General features: G+C 40.4%; 1 protein-coding gene across 1 annotated transcript in view; it reads left to right on the top strand.

The window, feature by feature from the left end:
* The window catches only part of MAPK11 (mitogen-activated protein kinase 11), a 70,341-nt gene extending 66,114 nt beyond the window's left edge, over nucleotides 1-4,227 (top strand). The window contains exons 11-12 of the mRNA XM_041471481.1: nucleotides 652-825; nucleotides 1,606-4,227. Coding sequence (XP_041327415.1) covers nucleotides 652-825; nucleotides 1,606-1,676 — 245 coding nt within the window. The 3' untranslated portion in view covers nucleotides 1,677-4,227. The remainder of the gene's footprint in view (nucleotides 1-651; nucleotides 826-1,605) is intronic.
* Nucleotides 4,228-15,906: the final 11,679 nt, after the last annotated feature.

The raw sequence follows: 15,906 nt of genomic DNA on the forward strand, positions 1-15,906 counted from the left end.
CAAGAACATCCTTTCAGAATAGAAAAACAGAAAATAAATGAATCATTCATCATACCTCTTTACACTAGTCCATTTTGACAGTTTAGCAATGGACTGAATTCAGAATCCAAGGAGGGGAGCATGCAGAACTTTAATGGGTTGTTTTGGCTGAGGTCAAAACCACATAGCAGATAGTGCTATGAGTTAGCTCTGAGATTCTGAGTATGGACAACTGACCTGTGAACTTCAGAGTGTACCTGGCCTGGATTTGGTGACACAGAGTGCAGTTCTCATCTGCTGTTCACCTGTTTATTCAGCTGCTGTCAGGGGGTGATGTACCTTAGAACCACAATGAGTGGCAGTGATTAAAGACACCTAGGGAAACCCCAGGCATAGTGGTCCTGGAGCCAGAAGCTGAGAAGTCATTAGCTGAGATGTTTTCTGTATTGCACACAGAAGCAAGGGAGAACCTCTGCATTGCATCAAGCTTTGTACACATCCCAGCTTGCTCACAACATCATGCAAAGAGGCCCCACTGGCTGTAAATGGACACACAATGATTCTGTTCTGTTACTCCATGTATTTATTTGTAATACCTCCAGGGCAGTATTACTGGGTACAAGTTCAATCAGATGTGTGATTTGAATACACTGTTGGTTTTCTGTGCAATAGCTGTAAACCTTTTGGAGAAGATGCTGGTGCTGGATGCAGAGAAGCGAGTCACGGCAGCTGAGGCTTTGATGCATCCTTACTTTGAACCAATTCACGATCCTGAGGAAGAAATTGAAGCTGAGAAATATGACGACACATTTGATAACATGGATCTTCCACTAGATGAGTGGAAGCGTGAGTTTAATTTTGTGATGTTTTCAAAAATAACCAGATTGAAAGGCCATGCAGAAATAAAAGTGTTCCCCTTTACAAATTAACTCCTCTGCTTTTGATTGAACAGATCGAATAGACAGCATTAAGAGAAACGCTACTGATAAGCCAGTGTTGCTCTTACCAAGTTCTTGTGGAAGGATCTCTAAAGGTTTCTTCTCTGCTTCCTAACAGAGGCTGTCTTCCATTTCCCTAATGTTTCTGTCCTCCCATCTTCTGCACACAGAAAAGAAACCATTTCTGTAACTTGCCTTTCAGTGGATAGAGCAGATGAAGAGATTGTTTTGACTTTGCCTCTACAGGACTGCAGTGGTTGCTGCCTTAAAGTTAGAGTCTCTGAGGGAGAAAAAACATATCTGTGTCAGCAGAGATTTAAGTCTAATCTTGTTTTCATCTGAGGTCAGAGGTTTGTAGTTTGGCGTTTAAGTGAGGACCTAACTTTTAAATCTAACATACTCAGTAGCTGTTGCTGAGGATATTGCCCACTATACTCAAAAGTCAGTGCTCGCATCCCTGTACCATTTCAGTATTGGGCTACTTTTTCAAATCTGAAATGGTGAAAAGGTCATCCTTGATTCCCTTACTTTTTGTACTCTTCCTCTCTTTTTGCCTGAAGAGGTCTCTCTCTTCCTGAGCTAGATCAGAGCCCAGCCGTGCTGGGGTTGCACCTTGCTCATTCATGTTTGTGCAGCTCCTTTTCTTATTAGACCACAGCAATGCTATGTCTATTCTGTTGTTTTGCAGGCATTACGTATAAAGAGATACTGAACTTCAAGCCACCACAGACATTGGACTCAAAGGAAACAGCAGTGTAATGGCTCAATATTTTCAGAACTCTGAGGAAGGCAGAAAAGTTGTAAATGTTTGTGACATTTCAGGTGTATAAAACTTCTTATAAATAAGCTCTATGTAATCTGTTTCATCTGCACTGTAACGATGTCCTTTACTCTGCATGTGGAAGTTGGTGCCTTTGGGCATAGCATTTCAAAAATATCCAGAAACTTATTTCTGCCTACAAACTTCTTCCTTCTGCACAAAAGGACTCAGACTGCAATAACCTGGTGCCATCCTCAAAAGAGCAGGATTAATTCTTCAACTCAGAGATCTGAAGAGTACAAGTTAGCACCCCAGGCAAGCTGAGAACACAGTATGTCTGATGTGCTGTGACTGCTCTCCAAGGCCACTGAACCGTCTTGAATGCGAAAAGTATTCATGACTTCCTCTGGAATATTTCACTTTGCTGAGATGCCTGGGAAGGCAAATCATCTCCTGTTACCTCAGGGACTGCAGTGGGTAGCAGAGACACAGCCCAAGTGAATGCCTGCATCCCCTGTCCAATGTGAAGAGAACCTCAGAAGTGTTGATGGCCTAGATTTTTTTTCAAAGTAACCAGCATAGCAGGACAAGATTTCATAAACTTGCTAGGTGAACAGTCACTGGATATATAATCACTGCATAATATTTTTCCCTAAATACAGTGTATTTTCTTTGTAGACTAGAGATCAAGAATTTACAGGGAAAAATTATTCAAATTTTCTAAAATTTTGTAAGCTCTCCAACATCTTAGTAGTGAAATTATCTCAGACAATCAGCAGTGCTGATTTTAAAAATAAAGCTGCATGTAGGTCACTATATAGGAAATGAAATGAGGACCAAAATGATACACTGCAGCTCTTCACTGGGAATACCTGCAGCAAGCTGGTTTTTTTCACAGTGTACAAAGCTGTTACCAGGTGAGGAATAATAATTATTCCCTTTTTTTACTGATTTGAACTCATCTTACTTTGGAAAACGTTCATATCTTTTGTGGAGAGGTACCTTAGCAGAAGGAGTCAGCTTCCTGATGGGATAGATTGGTTAGATGCTTCCTGAGTTCCTCTTACTGTCCTCTTACTGTATTTTCCTGAGTGCTTTGTTCGTAAGGGTCTCTGAGAGATGGGAAAAAGAACTGGCAAACCTTTGTGAAGAATTTCTGTGTGAAATTGCTTGTCTTTATTAAAGGTAGTATCTTCACAGATACTTCACAGATTACATTCCCAATGTAATACACTGTGGTGTGTTACTGCTGAGTGAAATGAATGTGAAAAAAAAAACATTTAATCTAGCAGGTAGTAACTGGAAAAAAGAAGAAATTACTTGGCGTTTTTGTTTTGGTTTTTTTTGCTTAAATATCCAATATAAACCATAAGTTTAATAAAGGCACAATTACTCTGTTTCTTTCAATTAATGTTTGAATTAAACACCTGTAAATATTAGCAATTGTTTGTGATGAGAGTTGATTAGCTGAGGTGGACACCTAGAGAGACTAAATAGTAACAGAAACCTTCAATTCGTGTATTTGACAAGTCATTAAAAACTACAGTTTCAGGAATTCTTGAAAAAAAAAAGCAGAGAATGTATATTGAATCAAAATATTTTTCCAAACTACAGGTTTCTCACAGAGGAAAGCATACTTAAGAGTCATACCCCATTTTGCACTATGGATTTTCTGCTTGGTCTACACTTCTGTGTTAAATAGAAACTTTATCTTTTATAGAATAGATGTTTTCTCTTAGGATCATGTTCTTTGGTCTTCTTAATAGTCATGGGAGAAAAGTGCCTCTTGGAATTAGTGGTGTTGATAGACTGAGTCAATGGGAAATGAAAAATGTCAAACACTTACTTGAAAATGCTGCCTCTCTATTTTAAATGGATTTCAACATCCTAAATTCTAGCAAATGCCTAAAGTCTGGAGATAATGCAGATGGCTCAAATGTTAGTCAGACTAGGACGGAGCATTTTTTAAATTGAAAAACTCCTTTGCATTTTCTTCCTGAAAGCTTCAGTGGGCATTTCCACAAAGTCAAGCCGTAAAATCCTCCACTGGCTGAGGTGAACTTTTCCCTCTCTTAATTTTAACTTAGCACTGGAGAAGCAGGCAGCACACATGAGAAAGACATAAAAAGATAGTGTTAGCTTTTCTTGGTAGTGGAGAAATACAGAACCCTTAAAGTAACTGAAGACCTTGATGCATATATGTCAGCAAAAACAGAAGTACTGCTGTGATGTCAGCAAATGGCAAAGCCAACATCAAGTTGGTCAAGAAGTTTCTGTGAACAGATTGAATTCTGCAGAAATGGCTCCAAGTGGCAATAGAGGTCGTTAAAAGAACTGTGAGGTGAAAGCAGAAATACTTTGCAGTGGAAGCAGCTGCTACTCCAAAGGAAGAGACAGCAGTTCCTACGTTTTTATTTGCTATTCCTACTGGTGCTAAGCAACTCAGGTATAAGAACCCAATTTCTGTTTGCCTTAAAAGAGAAATGTAAATACATTCTGCATGTACATGAAACGTGTTGTGACAAATAAAGGTTGTGAGTTTGTTTTTTACACAATAATGGTCTTATTTTCCTCATATGTATTCTCAGATGTATAGTCAGTACTGAAAATATTATTTTCAGTACAGGGATCTGTATGAAACTAGTACTGTAGGTACATTTAATGTAATAATAGATGCTGATACAGTTTCTTCTGGAATCTAGTCAGACCACAGTTGCTAATCTTTCTCCCATTTTCTGAATCCAGAGTTGCTACAGAGCTGATCTGACTGTACTACTGCCACCAAATTATTTCTTAACAGCTTCTTGTATTTTACCAAACATCTCTGCTTTGTTCTGAAGGACAGGATTTTGGTTCTTAAATGCAGTTGCATTTCTCAGCCTGACTTTAAAAGCCAAAGTCAGACTGGTGGTCATCAAGCATATATATCTTTGAGTTGGACAGGGAAGTTTGAATTAACAAAGTTCCAATAGGATGTATGGGGCTCACATGCTCCCTGACTATTTTAGAGCAAGATTGTCCCTTTAAGTATTAGTTTTTGTTGCATTGAAGACTCATCAAATGTTGATTTTTGATAATGTGTTCCTGTGGGCTAGATGTGGTCCACAACTTCCTTTCTTGATTATGTTCTTTTTTTTATTTTTAAATAGGATATTACTGAGGTGCCTGCTAATGTGTCCTGCAAATTGTGCTCAGAAGATGCACTTTGTTCTCGATTGGGAATTACTGGGCATATGAGCTGGGTGGGATTCTTTGAGTTTCCTACTTTCTGATCTGCTGTTCAAAAGTGAATACCAGATACTTCTGGTCTGTTACAGCTAAAGTTCTCAAAGAATGAAGCACTTGTTAGATGCTATCATTGGTTGAATCTTGGTATAAAATAGCCATGTATTTTGACAGTCCCTGCAGGAACCACAGAAAAGAATAGGGGCTCAAAGCACCTGCTGTCTCTGCTGATTAATTCTCCATCTCCTGCATAAACTGGTGGCAACTGGTTGTATAAGCCAAACAATACCAGAAGCAGTTTAATGCACAGCAGTGTTTAAAATCTCCTCCTAAGTCTTCGTAAGAATTCAGAAGCCTGAGTTGGAGAAAGATCAAGGGAGGAGGACTTCCATCGTACAGACACTCTTTGAAACTTCATGGAGTACCACTTAATGAGCAGCTCTTGTGCACAGCTCATTTGTAGCCTGTGGAGTAGAAATGTCTGAAAACTGTATTTTCATCTAGCAACCATCTGCAGCTCTGAGGCATGGGACTGATGTACTCTTTTTAGCTACCAGGAACAACATCCCACAAGGAGGTGAGTGGGGACAAGGAAGGTGTTTTAATGATTCATCATTTTCGTCTGCTGCTGTTTTACGCTGTAATGGGAGCTCCTTTATCCTTACCCTTGTTACTTTTCTAGCCAGGAGTTTTCTAGTTTCTGGTCTGCTTCATGAGTAAGCAATGAGGTGCATTTCCCAGTGAAGTTAGAGTGATCCAGGCATGCAGCTCTTACACCTTTCATTGAAGCATTTTGAATATGCTGTTATCTTTGAGAAGCAAAATAGACTGCCAGTGAAACAAATGAAATGCAAGGAATGGAATTGCTCGGGTCCTGTTTGAGAATATTCTTGGTTTTGCCACGCAGTGTCCTGGGAGCACATGCTCCCGGGGAGCTGGTAAAGTCTCTTACTGTGTTTGCATGATGCCAGCAGCTGTGAGGCTCCTGTCAGAGTGACAGTTGTGATACCAGCCCCTAATCCACTTCAGTCTGATAGTAACGGGAAATTCACTGTTACTATAGCACTGTTATGTCACAGCTGATAACAGTAAAATTGTACTGCCTGGAAAACCATGGGCATTTAGTCCACAGGACCCTGGGCCATGGCAGGTTTTTTTAGGCATTTTTAAAGTCCCATTTATACATGATAGTTCCTGCTGACAAGTAGTACAACTTTGGCATGTGCCCAGGCATTTTGCTGTTCCAATGTAACTCCTTACATTTTTGGATTTGAGCCAATTTCTTTTTTCATAAAAACGATAGTGCTCTACTGTAAGGAGAAAAAAATACAGCCACAAAATGTAATCAGAAAAACATTCACTCAAGTTTTCTCTAAAGCAATAGATCCAGCAAAGTGCTGCAGGCAAAGTTCATTTACTAGCACTAACATGGCCACAGAGCCAGCAGTGCCTGGAAAATTGTGCTCAGCCAAACTGATGGGTGCATATGGCTGTCATCTCGTCTGTTGTTCTCCAGCCGTAAAAGAGTAACAATGCAGCCTTTGTCAGGTGGTTGTTTGGGAAAGCCTGATGGTGAGCTCTGCTGTAAGGGTTATGAGAGCATCTGCAGCAGGTCACGAAGCTTGGGATGCTGAGGCTGGGGGCCAGCTCACAGCCACTGCAGCCAAGGGTGGCCCCTTCTCCATGGTGACCTCGGGGGGAGGCTCCCAGGCACTGTGGGAGCAAACTCTGATGGGGGAGCTGCTTCCAGCAGAGGCTTCTTGCCTTGGCCCTGCCTCAGCTGCCCTGCAGCCGTGTCCCTGGCCATGGGTCCCACCAAACCACCTCCACTCACAGGCTGATGTCCCGGTCTGGCCTCTCCCCATCCCCAGGGAGGTGCCCCACACCCAGGGCTGGGGGTGTCCCCAGTTGCCCCCTGCCATCTGCCCTGACCTAGATAAAGTGGTTTACATTAAATTAGGGTCAAATTGAAAAGATTTGTTGGCAGTGCTCCATAATAAATGGAATGAATATGTATTTCTTTGCTGTTGGCAAAGCTACTGTAAGTTGCTGTGAGTCTCCATTTGCGTATCATGACAACATCATTAATGAAGTTTTTCATACATGATGCATCAGGAAAGAAAATTTCTGCAAGAGAGCACAGATTTCCTTTAAAGAAAGAAAATACAATGCAGGAAGATTTTTTGGAAGGCATTACTAAGATTGTAAATAAACAATCAGACTCATCAGAAAAGTAAAACTACAGCAGTGAGAATATTGTGAACACTGAGATCAAGTCCTGCTTGCTGGCAGAGTGGGAGGGCTAGGTCACCAGGCACACATATACACTCTAGGTCTCATGTCACTTTACAGACTTCAAGCATGACTCCCATTATAGCTTTCAAGCACTCTGGTAGTGCTTTGCAATCAGATTGCTGAATTTTCCAGAACAGATGTAAAACTATGGCCATACAAAAATGAGTCAATATTTGGAGACTCAATGAAATGAGAGTGATTCTTTTAATGAACAGCTCACTATAATTACTTTTTCTACTCAGTATTGCTATTGCAAGTCTTAAAACAGAACATTAACTAAGTTTCCTTAAGTTTCTCAATGGGTTTTATGGCTGGATTAGTGGTTTTGATCACCTGGATTTGATATGATTAATGTTATGAACTTGCTATGTGTCTTCCAGCTTTTGAATTGCTCTCCATAACTAGTGTTTGGTGTCGTTAGAGTAATTTGAGACATAAATTATTTATGTACAGGGAAAATTCCCTTTATGCTGTAACCTGAGATCTTAGCAGTGGGGTAAGCCTGACTTCCTATGAGAAAATGCTCAGGGAAGCTGAAGAGCTGAGCTGAGCAAGCAGAGAGCATCGCTGTGTCCCACACACTAGCTTGCCTTAATGTATCAAATTGATACCAGTGCATGCCTGAAGGCTCTTTAGGGTTAATAAAATCTTCTTTGATATGGTATTGTGACATCTTTGATATGGTATTGTGACATCATCAACTGGTTCATACGTCCTTTGTGATCAGCTAGGAGTTTTAAAGACTAAATCTTTTGTCTTCTTGTTAGACCTTAGTAAACATGGGCATGACAGTAGGGCTACTTGTGAAGGGCCTCTACCACAAATGATCCTTTTCTCTTAGAAAAGAGAAAATGGAAAACTTGGAAGTAGGCAGAATTTGAAGCACTAATTCCCCTCATTTTTATGTGTTTGTTCTATCTACTCAAGCAGTATTCCAATCAAGAAAATCAAATACAGCTAATCCTCAAAGAAAGAAGTAGCCAAGTGAATGTCCTCACACGTGTGGCCATGGACCCAGGCTGGCTTCTCCCACTGGAGTGTTGGGACAAAATTGCTGTGTAAGGACTTCAGTAAGCACAGGGACAGAAGTTGTTTGTTCCCTTTAAAGATTGGCATCTGCAGCATCCCTTGCTGAAGCCGAGATATTAGGATGAGGTTGCTTTATGGAGCCAACCCTATGGCAGGGAAAGTACCTCCCATACTGAATGCTTTCTCAGCATCATGGACCCAAATCAAACATTTTATAGAATGTTGTGAAAGATAATTCACCAAAAAGAGTGCAAGAGTGATCTGTGTATGCTGGCCACCTTTGTCAGTTTTGCTCACATTGAGGTCTGCCATAAGACACTGACATCAATAGGCTGTATTCTAACACTCAGCAAAGCAAAACAGGCAGAATATTGCCTTCCAGGGTATAGGCATGGATTATGGAAAGTGTCTTTGCCTTCCTTAGGTACAGAACCTCTCTGTCAGTAACTCCAGTACCTCTGTTCCATTTTGCTAGGATATCAGGGAGAAAAATGCTACTCAGCATGAAGAGAAACACATAGCATTTTCTTTGGGTGTTTCTAAAAGTACTTTTCTCTCTCACCAAACAATTCAAAGGTCTCTTGTCCCAATACATTTAACATTAGTAATGCTGTAGTAGAGATGTAGATGCAACAAGGCTTATGGGGAGTGGCAATAGCTTTTATCACTTTTATCAGACAGATGTAAGAGCAAAGGAAGAAAGCTGAGAAAGCTGTCAGGCAAACATGTGCCTTTTATGGTGGGAAACTAGAGCTGCAATCACAAATCCTTTCTCTCTGGATGCTCCAGTCAAATTTCAAAATACCTTCCCCTCTAAACTATTTGCTTCTCTGTGGTTTCCATAATGAAAGAAGCCTCCTGTGGAGACAGATATCAATCTTTGATCACTGCAACCAGCATGAAACCCTTCGTGCTATTTAGAGAATGAAAATGGATCCTAAGACCAAAAAAAGCATCAGCCTCTAACTGTCAGTTTAATTATTTCTCTGGCTGTGCCTCCCTGAGCTTCATATACTAATTAGAAGTAAACCATAGTTTTAGAAATTATTTAGGTAATGTTTAATTTTGAGCTATTTCTAAATTATTGCTCTACATTTTTTCTTATTTACTCAGCTCCACTTGTTGTGTAGCTATTTAAGATGGATTCAACCCATTTCACTTCCCAGTAGTTCCAATGGAAGGAAATGTTTGCCCTGGAATGAAGGTAAAGGGCTGTGAAGACCAAGTGACATAACATTCCACAGGCAGACCCCACAGTCTGCACCCAGATTAGCAAATGGGTGATGAAGTCTGAAGTCTGGACCCTCTAATCCTGGCCTGCTGGCTCAGGGATTCTGCCCAGGTATTGAAATCCAAATAGAGTTTAATCATTAGGGTGGAGACTCCTTTATCAGTGAATTTCTCTTCGAGATAGGGTAATAGAAAACGAATGTCTTTGATGTCAACAGAAGTAACGTGTGCAACATAAGCCATCACAGAGAAAAAGAAGGAGTCTGCCATCTGCCCCAAGGCTCAGAGAAAAAGAAGATATTTTTTTCTTCCCTGTCTTTTTGTATGGCATATTGCATCTATGCTTTCTCTTTAAAGACTGATTTATGGTTTGTTTGGTTTTTGGTTTTGGGTTCTTTCAAATTGAATTCTACCCCTTTGCAGAGAATTTAAAGCCTTTCATGAATACCAGTGAGGCTGTCTCACAAAACAGAGAGGAGGGGATGAAGTGGTTGATTCTGTGACTCTCAGGCTTGCCGTGGGAATGGTAGTGGCAATACGAATTGTCTTTAAAGGAACAGTTGCTGAGGTTTTACAGATTTTTCAGGCCCAGCATCAGTGTTACAGGAAAGCACTCTGCATTCACCATTAAAGTCCATATAAAAAGATTCAATAAGAATACAAGACATAGAATCCACCTACTTTTACAAAACTGTTCTAGATGTATTCTCAGACAGAAAAAATACTTAAACAGTATTTACAGAGATACCATCCTTGCATGATAACAGAGAGAAAACCATAAAGGTTCAAATGAAAAAGTGGTGTCTGTGAAGCCATATCACATTTGAAATCTAGACCTGCCCGTGATGATCCACCTAATGCCTGGCACGGACCTGCCAGTAGTCTGCCACACTGCTGCCCTCCTGCTGTCTCTCAAATTCTTCACTGCTCACACAGAGGTGTGATCTGGCTAAGCATTTGTAGCGAAAACAGGTAACACATAAGGCCAGTTGCTTCATTCATTGAACCTTGAAAAATGTTTTGAGTTCCTTGACACATGAGGAATAATGAAAAAAAGTAGATTAGTGGCAGCTGCAATAGCAAGTGTGTCTTTTGTCAGGATAGGAAGGTGCCTTAAAGACTTCCAAAGGCTCCCTTTTGAGGTCATCCTTGTCCAAAAGGTATGGGTAAGGTAATACCTAAAATAGGGAGAGTGAAAAAAAAAAATATTCACACTGTCAGTGAGTATTCCTTAGCCTTTGAGCAGATAGTTCATGGCACAGAACAGAAAAGAATATTCCCATAAAATATTTGTATAGCTGTCAGGTAAAAATTATATACCATAACCTATGAATGGACACACTGATTTGTGAAGCAGTTACTCCTGCAATTTGTAATTGCCACAGTTAAAAATATATTTTCTCAGAATCCCAAGAAGTTTTTGAATATTGTCTATATACACATTAGAGTTCAGGACACAACTATTTGTTTTCAACAGAGTTTAGTACACACCTCTGTACTTGAATTTAAAAGTTTGCAAATGTTTTTAGTTAGAAAGCCCAAAATAATTAATCTCTTTCCAAAACTACACTAACATAGAAACCTAAAGCTAGGATTTATCAAGAAAATATTCTTTCTTTTTGAAATTTTAAACTTCCATTCTATGAACAATATGAATCCTGGTTTGGACAGAAATTTTTTAAAAAACAAAACAAAACAAAACGCTGCCAGGATTCTAATGTTCAGAAGCTCAAACTCATGTCCAAGGTGTTACTTTGACTATTTCTTGATAAGTCTTTGGTTTCACCAAGAACATTTGCAACAGGAACGTTTGCTTGGATTATTTAGATTTAAATATTTATTCATGTCTGGAATGAGGTTACATTATACCATTAAGGTGTGCCAGAGTAGGTTTACACTGGATATGAGGAAATATGTCTTCATGGAAAGAGTTATCAAGTGTTGCAACAGGCTGCCAGGGAAGTGGTTGGGTCATGTTCCCTGGGAGTATTCAAAAGACGTGTAGATGTGACATTTAGGGATGTGGTGTAGTGGGACTTTGCTGTTGTAGGTTTATGGCTGGGTTTGGTGGTCTTAAGGTCTTTTCCAACCTAAATGACTTTATGAATCTGTGAATAATTTTATGAATCTACATTATTCATGAAAAAAAATTATGCAAATGCCAAAGGGAATCTTGCTTAGGGAAAATTTGGCCATTATACCTAATTCAGGTATTTGAAGCACATCTGTGTATTTGCGAAACGTTACAGAAATTATTTGAATTTTGCTTATTCAACAAAGTATTTAGGCTGAAGTTTGCCTTTTATACAGGGGCTTCAGGTCTGCTGTTTCCCATGGTGTTAAAGTGCATCAAGCCTGGCCTGCCGTGTGCTGTGAAAACGTCAGATGCCAAGAGCATTTCCTGCGGGTGGCGGGGATACACAGAAGTTAAATGCGAAATGCTGCCGAGCGACTTAAAAGGGATGGGCTCCAGGCGTGCTGGAGTCAGCAGAGCACTCTCCCGGGGTTTGACTTGTTTAACTGATAGAGCTATCTGCAGTGGCTGCTAGAAGCCAGACACGATTTTCAAGACTTAATGTGTTTTTGTCTTATCTTGATGATCACTAGTTGGCTACAGACCGCAGACAAAGAAAGAATCGGGGAGGGGGCATAGACAAGGTGACGATGTTTACTTTCTCAATGGACTACAAATAGTTGGTATGTAATGTTTACTTGTACCCAAACAGCTGTTGCCGTTTCCCTGTGAATAAGTTCGAGTCTACTTGTATTCCCTTACGTTCACAGAGGTTTAGAAACAATTCCGTGAGCTCTGTGTTTAACTTCACTTTTTATTTCATTTGAAGCTGTTTGTAACAGACAGTACATGACAGGGGACTCAGCTGTGATAGAAATTTGATAGAGGGCATTTGATAGAGCATCAGCCCATTTGCCAAAAGACTGCAAAAGCTGCTTAAGTCTAAAAGAAAATAGGAGCTTTTCTGTGTCAGAAATTGCGCCTGAAATACATGATACTCCATTTGTCAAATAGTCCTTCTTTCACAAAATTAAATCAGAGCAAAACAAAATTGAAATCCAGTAAAACTGACTCAAGACTAAAAAGAAAGGTATTGGCCAAAGCAGCAAACCAATTCCAACCAAGGAATAAAAATAACCTAAGACATCTAATTTTTTTTTTTTTTACCTGGGGGAGAACAGAGAAGAATGCCTATTACTACTGGCTGTTTATGGAAGGTGCTCATCTGGTACATGATCAATAGTGTAAAACCCTCAATTCAGACAGACTGTATTTTGCTCCCACCTGAATTTGCTCACTCCTGGAGCAAAACCAATATTATTGCCATGGTTTTTATGGCAGAAAAACAAAAATCCTCTTTCTTAACAACAACTGTGCCAGCATTTCTTGCCTATTTTCAGCCACCTTGAAAGCAAACAGCTTCACACAGCATTTAACCAATGCGGTGTTCACCACAAGGCCCTGATGTGCAGCACCCCTGACATGGCCTAAATGCAATTTTGTCAGTGTGCTACTAGTAAGTCAGTACTGGATTTCAGTTCTTCCTCTAAAATCACTTTACAAAAATTGTCCTGCTCTGCATTGACAAAACACTGCTGGGCAGGACCTCCAAAAGCAGAGTGGGTCAATGTCGCCGTGTTCTTCTAAGTTCTTCTAAGCCTTCTGATGTTTACATTCTTGTAACAAACTTTCTCACATACTTTATATAAATAATTAATTGTTTTACATTCTTTTCTGGAAGAGGAGAAACTTGATGCACTGTTGGTTTATCCAGTGTCATTGGAAAGGTGGCGCTGTCATCCTCCACTCCACTGTCACTTTTGAAAATCTATAAATATTAAAATATTTATATATTTTAATATATAAATTAAACTTCCCTTCTTTTACCTTGAGGGTTCCAGTGTGTGTGTGGTTTTATTTTGTATCCTAGAGCGACAGGTCAATGAACATTGTGATGTCTGAGCTCAGATTTTTATGCCTGTGTTAGCTCCTAGCTGGTTAGCAAGTCCCCTCATCTTCCTCTGTCCTTTTTTTGGCCCTGACTGACGTGGCCTACTTAGAAAACGCTACTTACCCAGTTTTTGTACAGCATTCAACACCCTTGTGCTTTGGGTGATATTCCTGGAATCTGTGTGGGTATTTACATGCCCTCTCCCCACTCTTGTAGCATCTGAGCACTTCATATTTGAACATGTTTAACTCCAGCATCCTTACATCATTGTTGACCAGGACAATCTGTGTGTGCAGCAGGACAGTGCAGCAGGGTTAAAGCTTCCAGAAGAAATGCAGCAGAGTGAGAAACTAAGTTTAGGTCACCCAAGGCATCGAATTTCTCTTTCACTATTAAACTTTCCTCTCAGTTAATCAACTGGCAGTAGAAAGGGCAGTGCTGAGCATGCCAAAGCAGTGAGCCTGTAACAATTTCCATTACAGATTTATAAGGAAATACAGTATTTCTGTCCTTTAAAAATTAAACCCATGCTAAAGCCATTGTGACAAATAAATTAATGAGGTCTTTTCAAAGGCATTCAAAGGCATCCATGACTCTGTCTCTGCTGTTTCACAGATACCACATGTGGCCTAATTATTTTTTTAATAAAGCAAAGGAAATGTTATGAAGTAAATCCTGCACTGCAGACTAAAGACGTTAGTTCAGCAAAGCTTTCATCAGAGTAAGGACCACCTCTCCCCTGCCTTCTTGCATGGTTACAAGCTTTGATCTTTTTCTGGGAGCCTTGCATCTCTGCAATTGACTCCAGTTAAAAATGACTCCAGCCAAATATTGCAACAAATGTTTAGATTAAAACCAAAAATCCCTACATCTGCAAATTTGCTCTCAACCCCCTGCTTTCTTTGAAGAAAATTTCAATCCTGTTTCTTACTGGGCTCTGATGGGTGGCTCCTGGTTAATCTCTGTCTGTCTCCCTGGTAACAGTCAAAGGAGAGGACTCAGAGGTGGGCAGGGAGGGAGCCTCCAGCCACTGTTCCTCTTATCACGGTCCATCAGCAGGTGTCCCTTGCTCATATCCAGGAACAATAAATGCAGCCTGTGGCTAAGGGGACCACCACACGGCTTTCTTCAGAAGTCTCAAAGAGCAGTGGCTGGACTCCAGATTTTGAGATCTCTAACTGTATGCAGGCACTGCAATTGCCATGATAATATTTTTTTTCACTTCAGTCAGTCTTTGTTCAAACACCCTCTACAGACATATATCACTACAAACAGAAATACTGAGCCACCCGTTTTTGTGCAGTCTGAAGGTTTAGATAGTGTGGCAACAGTGAAACAGTTTACTGTGTTCACAAAATCAATCTGCATGTATATTTGCTTGATGATTTTTCCCCACCATGAAATGAACAGCTAAGTGTTTGCAAAAAAAAAGGAGAATTTATGGCACAGCAGCATGGGTGCTGCAGGTTATGCTTCTGCAACATCTGCTGACCTGTAGTACTCTCCAGCCAATGGCAACCTACTCTGCATGCTCACTTTTAATAACTGTTCTGCAACAGCAGTTATTATCCTGCTAAAATTAAAATTATAAAGACTTTCTGTCAGACCAAGTTCAAAGATAACATCTGCTCATAAGAACATCAAAATAACTGAGCCTGAACCAAAGCACTGTCCCTTACTTAAAAGTGACTAGGGAGTGAAAAGTATGTCAAATTGGTGAATTCCTTAATAAATTATGACACTGAAAATAGTACAGGGTAAGAAACTTGACCCACTTGAACCAAGTCACTTCCAGAAGAGAATCAGAAGCTCCCATAAATGATTCTCTTTCCTGACAGAAGATGGTACCAAAAATTAATGACTTATGGATATTGATCTCACTTCAGAACCACCCTTGGACCCAGTACAGTCATGGACATCCAGCAAAAGCATTTAGGCATATTTTTCTCTTGAAACTGGTGACAATTCTTCAGCCCCTGAGTCTGCCAAAAGTCAGATCTCCAAAAGCACCAAAAGCATCAAAAGATAATTAGATGCCTCTAAGAGGCTAAAAGATACTTTAAAGCACAGCTCCACAGTGGCTTATAAATGACCTCCTCCCTGGGAAGCCTGGCAGGAAACTGACTCAGAGATACACGATTATTTATTTCTAAGATAGTTCCCATGGAGAGTAAGTTTGCCAGGATAGGTATATTAGATGATCTTTGTCTCACACAGGAGAAGTGCTATGCTGTGCAAGCAAGCTATGCTTGCTTCTGTTCTGTCCATCAGTCACAATTCAGGGGACCTCTCAAATCAGCCCCCAAGGTTTCGGGTACAGCCAGAGCTCAGCCCAGCACAGCTAGGCTGGGCTGGTGAAAGGCTCCAGGAAGGGCACAGCTCCTCCTCCTCAGAGCAGCACCAAGGGCACAGCTGGAGACCCAGCAACCCCCGTTAGCTGGAGCAGCAACGCTGGGTCAGGTTTTAAGATCAGTCGGGTTTTCTT

This window comes from Pyrgilauda ruficollis, unplaced genomic scaffold (genome assembly GCF_017590135.1).
Source record: "Pyrgilauda ruficollis isolate IOZ18807 unplaced genomic scaffold, ASM1759013v1 scaffold27, whole genome shotgun sequence".
Classification (NCBI taxonomy): Eukaryota; Metazoa; Chordata; class Aves; order Passeriformes; family Passeridae; genus Pyrgilauda; species Pyrgilauda ruficollis.